This window comes from Rana temporaria, chromosome 13, assembly GCF_905171775.1.
Source record: "Rana temporaria chromosome 13, aRanTem1.1, whole genome shotgun sequence".
Lineage (NCBI taxonomy): Eukaryota > Metazoa > Chordata > Amphibia > Anura > Ranidae > Rana > Rana temporaria.
The window spans coordinates 3,071,821-3,079,154 of record NC_053501.1 but is presented as its reverse complement, the minus strand read 5'-3'; the positions used below and the strand labels follow the sequence as shown (position 1 = coordinate 3,079,154).

Here is a 7,334-nt window from a genome sequence, read left to right as displayed (position 1 = left end):
TATATATATATATATATATATATATATACATATATATGTATATATACCCCCCGTGGTGTTACCTCTCCTCTCCTCGGATGGTGAAATCCTCCGACACGCCGCTCTGTACTTTGTGCACCCAAATATTCCTTCCCCGGGAAACTCCTCCCCCAACTACATGGTTCCCTCCCCCACCTTCCCTTCCTCCATCACTATCACTTTTCCCTCTTCTTCCTCCTCCTTCTCCCGCTACTCGGATCTCCCCCCATAATCATCCATCTCCCCCGTGTGTGACATCACCATACACCCGCATATATATATCAGAGCGCCGGGGGAAGACATCCGGTGACGGACCGGAAGAAGCTCTTCTTGAGGAAGAGGAGTCACGTGCTGGGTGATGTCATCCCTCAGAGGTTTTCAGTCAGGATCCGGGGGGTACGTCCATTATTTATACACATTGTACACCTTCTACTTCCTGTACAGGGCCCTCCATCCCCCTCCAGGAGCCCCCCCCCTCCAGGAGCCCCCCCCCACCCCCCTCCAGGAACCTTGTTCTTCTCCAGGGACCCCCACCCCCCTTCTTCCGGAGTCCCCATCCCCCTCCCCCTCCTCCTCCTCCAGGAGCACCAACCCCCCTCCTCCAGGTGCCCCCCTCGCCCCCATACCCCCTCCAGGAACCCCCTTCTTCTGCAGGGGCTCCATCCCCCTCCTCTAGGGGGCCACACCCCCTTCTTCCGGAGCCCCCATTCCCCTCCTCCATGAGCCCCAACCCCCCTCCTCCCGGAGCCCCTCCACGCCCCCATCCCCCTCCTCCTCCTCATCCAAGAACCCCCTTCTTCTCCAGGAGCCCCCACCCCCTTCCTCTGGAGTCCCAACCCCCCCTCTCCTCCAGGGGCCCCCACCCCCTCAACCTCTAGGAGCTTCCACCACCTCCTCCTCCTCCTACAGGAGCCCCTCCATGCCCCCATCCCCCCTCCTCCTCCTCGTCCAGGAACCCCCTTCTCCAAGAGCCCCTATCCCCCCTCCTCTAGGGCCCCCACCCCCTCCCTCTCGTCCAGAAGCCCCAACCCCCCTCTCCTCCAGGAGCCCCCCTACGCCCCCACCTCCCTCCTCCTCCAGGGGCCCTCACCCCCTCCCCTCTAGGAGCTTCCACCACCTCCTTCTCCTCCTCCTCCAGGAGCCCCCATCCCCACCCCCCCTCCTCCTCCAGGAGCCCCAACCCCCCTCTCCTCCAGGAGCCCCCCTACGCTCCCTCCTCCTCCAGGGGCCCCCTCCCCTCTAGGAGCTTCCACCACCTCCTTCTTCTCCTCCTCCTGTAGCCCCCATCCCCACCCCCCTCCTCCTCCAGGAGCCCCAACCCCCCTCTCTTCCAGGAGCCCCCCTACGCCCCCACCTCCCTCCTCCTCCAGGGGCCCTCACCCCCTCCCCTCTAGGAGCTTCCACCACCTCCTTCTCCTCCTCCTCCTGTAGCCCCCCACCCCCCCTCCTCCATGAGCCCCAATCCCCCTCCTACAGGAGCCCCTCCATGCCCAGGAACCCTCTTCTTCTCCAGGGGCCCCCACCCCCTTCCTCTGGAGCCCCCATCCCCCTCGTCCAGGAGCCCCACCCCCCCCTCTCCTCCAGGGGCCCCCACCCCCTCCCCTCTAGGAGCTTCCACCACCTCCTTCTCCTCCTCCTCCTGGAGCCCCCATCCCTTCCTCCTCCAGGAGCACCAACCCCCCTCCTCCAGGAGCCCCCCTACGCCCCCACCTCCCTCCTCCTCCAGGGGCCCTCACCCCCTCCCCTCTAGGAGCTTCCACCACCTCCTTCTCCTCCTCCTCCAGGAGCCCCCATCCCCACCCCCCTCCTCCTCCAGGAGCCCCAACCCCCCTCTCCTCCAGGAGCCCCCCTACGCTCCCTCCTCCTCCAGGGGCCCCCTCCCCCTCCCCTCTAGGAGCTTCCACCACCTCCTTCTTCTCCTCCTCCTCCTCCTGTAGCCCCCATCCCCACCCCCCTCCTCCTCCAGGAGCCCCAACCCCCCTCTCCTCCAGGAGCCCCCCTACGCCCCCACCTCCCTCCTCCTCCAGGGGCCCTCACCCCCTCCCCTCTAGGAGCTTCCACCACCTCCTTCTCCTCCTCCTCCTCCTCCTGTAGCCCCCCACCCCCCCTCCTCCATGAGCCCCAATCCCCCTCCTACAGGAGCCCCTCCATGCCCAGGAACCCTCTTCTTCTCCAGGGGCCCCCACCCCCTTCCTCTGGAGCCCCCATCCTCCTCGTCCAGGAGCCCCACCCCCCTCTCCTCCAGGGGCCCCCACCCCCTCCCCTCTAGGAGCTTCCACCACCTCCTTCTCCTCCTCCTCCTGGAGCCCCCATCCCTTCCTCCTCCAGGAGCCCCAACCCCCCTCTCCTCCAGGAGCCCCCCTAGGCCCCCACCTCCCTCCTCCTCCAGGGGCCCTCACCCCCTCCCCTCTAGGAGCCCCCACCACCTCCTCATCCTCCTCCTGTAGCCCCCACCCCCCTCCTCCTCCAGGAGCCCCCATGTGCGGAGGTGTCCCCTGTGTTGGCGTTCCGTCAGATTCGGCGACCCGTCAAAACTTGTAACAGAAGTGACGTTCTGTCACCGCCATCTTGGTACACCCGCAGCTGCAGTGAGCATAGAGTGTGAAGTGACCAGGCGGACATCTTGTTACACCCACCGAAATCTGACATTTCACACTTCTTATTATTATTACCACCAATCTGATCTTATAAAAGTGATATTCAGTACTTTGTGGAGAAAAGGGGGAAAAACTGCGCTAAACCCAAACCGAAAAAAAAAAAAGTACAACGAATGACCAAAAAGCAGCGAACGCTCAAACAAACAAAGTCTAACGTGAATGGTGAAAATCTAGTGTAGCGCATGCGCACATCGTAGGAGGTATCTCTGGATGGGAGATACCATTTCACAGGCACAATTGAAACCTGTACAAACAGCGGGGGGAGAGCGTAGTTCTCAGATTGTGCCTCGCTGCTGCTGGAGGGCGGCATGTGGCCGCGTTGAACGCAGGGGTTGACAAATTTGCTTGGAATCTAGGAGCCAGCTAAAAAAGTTAGGAGCCAGAAAACGCGCCCCGTCCCGACGAGCTTGCGCGCAGAAGTGAACACATACGTGAGCAGCGCCCGCATATGTAAACAGTGTTCAAACGCAATTTTGAAGCGTGACATGTTGGGTATCAATTTACTCGGCGTAACATTATCTTTCATAATATTAAAAAAAAATGGGGATAACTTTACTGTTGTCTTATTTTTTTATTAAAAAAAGTGTATTTTTTCCCAAAAAAGTGCGCTTGTAAGACCGCTGCGCAAATACGACGTGACAGAAAGTATTGCAACGATCGCCATTTTATTCTCTAGGGTGTTAGGATAAAAAATATATATAATGTTTGGGGGTTCTAATTAGAGGGAAAAAGATGGCAGTGAAAATAGTGAAAAATTACATTAGAATTTCTGTTTAACTTGTAATACCAACGGCCACCACCAGATGGCGCCAGCTCACCTTCCAAGCCAAGTCGCCAGGACACTATTTCTAGTCGCCATGGCGACCTGGTGCCCGGGATTTGTCGATCCCTGGTTGAACGGACCATCAAACCCCGGACCATAAGCGCACTGTAAAGCCGCCCTGCAACAGCGAGCCACAATCTGAGAACTACGCTCCCCCCCCCCCCCGCTGTTTGTACAGGTTTCAATTGTGCCTGTGAAATGGTATCTCCCATCCAGAGATACCTCCTACGATGTGCGCATGCGCCGTGGTCACGTCAGCCCAGCTGATCGGCAAATCAGCAGTTGTGCTATAACGTACAGCGTGTGCGCCGCTCGTCCCGGGCGCTATTCAATGGGGAAGGGGGGGCACTTCTCGACAGAACACCGTAATATTATGACATCACAGCCAATAGAGAGTCCCGTTTTTTTATTTTTTTTTATTTATATTTTCAAGTTGCACTTCTTCTTCTTCTGTTTGTCAAAAAGCTACATTATTTTTTTTTTTTTTACAACTTTATTTATAAAGACATTCTATATCCCAGAAATCTGTGTGTGGGGGCGTGTCCAATCCTTCATACCGGAAATCATTTTATTACATTGTTACTCCCGGAATATAGATAGAGGGGCGGATTCAGGTAGCTTTTACGGCGGCGTATCTCCAGATACGCCGCCGTAATTTGAAATCTGCGCCGGCGTATCGTTACACCGATTCTCAAAGGCAGATACGCTTAAAAAATAGGCTTCCTCCGGCGACGTAACTTGAATGCGGCGGCGTATAATTGTGTGCAATATTACGTCGACCGCTAGGGGCGCTTCCGTTGTTTTTCGGCGTAGAATATGCAAATTACCCAGTTACGTCGATTCACGAACGTACGTGCGCCCGGCGGTAGTTTTTTTACATCGTTTGTGTAAGGCTTTTTTGGCGTAACGTTGCTCCTGCTATTAGGAGGCGCAGCCAATGTTAAGTATGGACGTCGTTCCCGCTTCAAAATTTGAATTTTTTACGTCGTTTGCGTAAGTCGTTCGCGAATAGGGCTGGACGTAATTTACGTTCACGTCGAAACCAATTCGTCGTTGCGGCGTACTTGGAAGCAATGCACACTGGGATATGTACACGGACGGCGCATGCCGTCAATCACGTCAGGTCATCACACATTAGCATAAAACACGCCCCCCCTTCCACATTTGAATTACGCAGGCTTACGCCGGCCCCATTTACGCTACGCCGCCGCAACTTACGGAGCAAGTGCTTTGTGAATACTGCACTTGCTCCTGTAAGTTGCGTCGGCGTAAATACAATACGCTGCGCCGCCGTAACTAGGCGCGCAGGTACCTGAATCTGCCCCAGAGATTCTAGAAATGTCTTCCAATGTAGCTAAAATATGACTAAATCCAAAATGATGAGTGGGTGTTGCCCCCCCAATCCCACGCCTGTGTCCAATCAGCATTCTCTGTCTCCTCCCCTGCAGAGCCGCTCAACAATGAGCTCCTTGGTGGCCTATGAGGAGTCCGATTCCGACGCGGATGAATCTCGTTGTACCGAAGCTACCGAAACATCTGCCAGAAAACCGGAGTCTTCAGAAGTATCGAGCAACGTCCCCCTCCACCCGAGCGACGTCCCTCTCCACCCGAGCAACGTTTCCCTGCACCCAAGCAACTTCTCCCTCCACCCGAGCGACGTTTCCCTGCACCCAAGCAACTTCTCCCTCCACCCGAGCTATGTGCGCCTCCACCCGAGCAACGTGCCCCTCCACCCGAGCAACGCAAGCAATGTACCCCTCCACCCGAGCAACATCCCCCTGCACCTGAGTAATGTCTCCCTGCACTCAAGTGACATCCCCCTCTACCCAAGGAATGACCCCCTCTACCCGAGCAACGTCTCCTTGCACCCCACCAATGTTACCAGAAGGGCTCCTAGTTCTGGTGGGGGTCCACCCCCCTCTGGCAGCGGAGGGAATCGCAGCACACAGAGGTTCCCCGCTAATTCTCTTCCCACCATGGACAGAAAAGTGAACAGTTCTGATATCCCCTCCGGAAACGCGGGGGCCGTCCAGCAGAAGAGGCCCCCCGGGGGCGGAGTCAGACCTTATATTCCTAAAAGACTCCGCCAGGAACAATGCAGTGTGACGGAAGGGACCCATAGAGACGGAGCGGGTCCAATCACCGTCCAATCAGCACGCAGCATCTACAGAGCGTCTGACTACCTGGGGCCACACCTACCGCTAAAATACACGGAGACGGAGATCCCCCGCAACGTGGTGTTCCAGATAAAGGAACACTCCGACCCCGTCAACCGCGTCCAGTGGTGTCCGGTGAAGCAGTACAGCCACTTACTCCTCTCCGCCTCCATGGATGCCACAGTCAAGGTAAGTGCACCTGTCAGGTACCTCCCACTACGGGGCCACTTCATTGGGGCCACCTCCAGGGACATGCGAGCATCCAATGGGAAAAAAAATCGTTAACAAAATGTATTTTAACATCCTGTCTCCAGTCAGTGTCCCTGATCACCACACCGGTCATATGATGACACTGAACTGACCACACCGGTCATATGATAACACTGCACTGACCACACCGGTCATATGATAACAGGCTGCATTCTCAGTGATGTCACTGCTCTCTAGTGAAGGGATAGACTGCATTCTCCATGATATCACCGCTCTCTAGTGATTGGATAGGCTGCATTCTCAGTGATGTCATCACTCTCTAGTGATTGGATAGGCTGCATTCTCCATGATATCACCGCTCTCTAGTGATTGGATAGGCTGCATTCTCAGTGATGTCACCGCTCTCTAGTGATTGGATAGGCTGCGTTCTCAGTGATGTCACCGCTCTCTAGTGATTGGATAGGCTGCATTCTCCATGATATCACCGCTCTCTAGTGATTGGATAGGCTGCATTCTCAGTGATGTCACCGCTCTCTAGTGATTGGATAGGCTGCGTTCTCAGTGATGTCACCGCTCTCTAGTGATTGGATAGGCTGCATTCTCAGTGATGTCATCGCTCTCTAGTGATTGGATAGGCTGCATTCTCAGTGATGTCATCGCTCTCTAGTGATTGGATAGGCTGCATTCTCAGTGATGTCACCGCTCTCTAGTGATTGGATAGGCTGCATTCTCAGTGATGTCACCGCTCTCTAGTGATTGGATAGGCTGCATTCTCAATGATGTCATCGCTCTCCAGTGATTGGATAGGCTGCATTCTCAATGATGTCACCGCTCTCTAGTGATTGGATAGGCTGCATTCTCTGTGATGTCATCGCTCTCTAGTGAATGGATAGGCTGCATTCTCAGTGATGTCACTGCTCTCTAGTGATTGGATAGGCTGCATTCTCAGTGATGTCACCGCTCTCTAGTGATTGGATAGGCTGCATTCTCAGTGATGACACCGCTCTCTAGTGATTGGATAGGCTGCATTCTCAGTGATGTCACCGCTCTCTAGTGATTGGATAGGCTGCATTCTCAGTGATGTCACCGCTCTCTAGTGATTGGATAGGCTGCATTCTCAGTGATGTCACCGCTCTCTAGTGATTGGATAGGCTGCATTCTCAGTGATGTCACCGCTCTCTAGTGATTGGATAGGCTGCATTCTCAGTGATGTCACCGCTCTCTAGTGATTGGATAGGCTGCATTCTCAGTGATGTCACCGCTCTCTAGTGATTGGATAGGCTGCACTCTCAGTGATGTCATCGCTCTCTAGTGATTGGATAGGCTGCATTCTCAGTGATGTCACCGCTCTCTAGTGATTGGATAGGCTGCATTCTCAGTGATGTCCCGGGCTGCGCTGTGTTGGTACATTGGATAGGTACTCGTTGTGTTCGGTGTCATTCGCTCTCTCTGATCGCTCGCTCCTATGAT

At 55.2% G+C, this 7,334-nt stretch overlaps 1 protein-coding gene across 1 annotated transcript in view; it reads left to right on the top strand.

Moving 5' to 3' along the window:
• Window positions 1–160: 160 nt before the first annotated feature.
• The window catches only part of WDR25 (WD repeat domain 25), a 59,706-nt gene continuing 52,532 nt past the window's right edge, over window positions 161–7,334 (top strand). Inside the window, exons 1-2 of the mRNA XM_040333022.1 lie at window positions 161–414; window positions 4,947–5,843. Coding sequence (XP_040188956.1) covers window positions 4,959–5,843 — 885 coding nt within the window. The 5' untranslated portion in view covers window positions 161–414; window positions 4,947–4,958. The remainder of the gene's footprint in view (window positions 415–4,946; window positions 5,844–7,334) is intronic.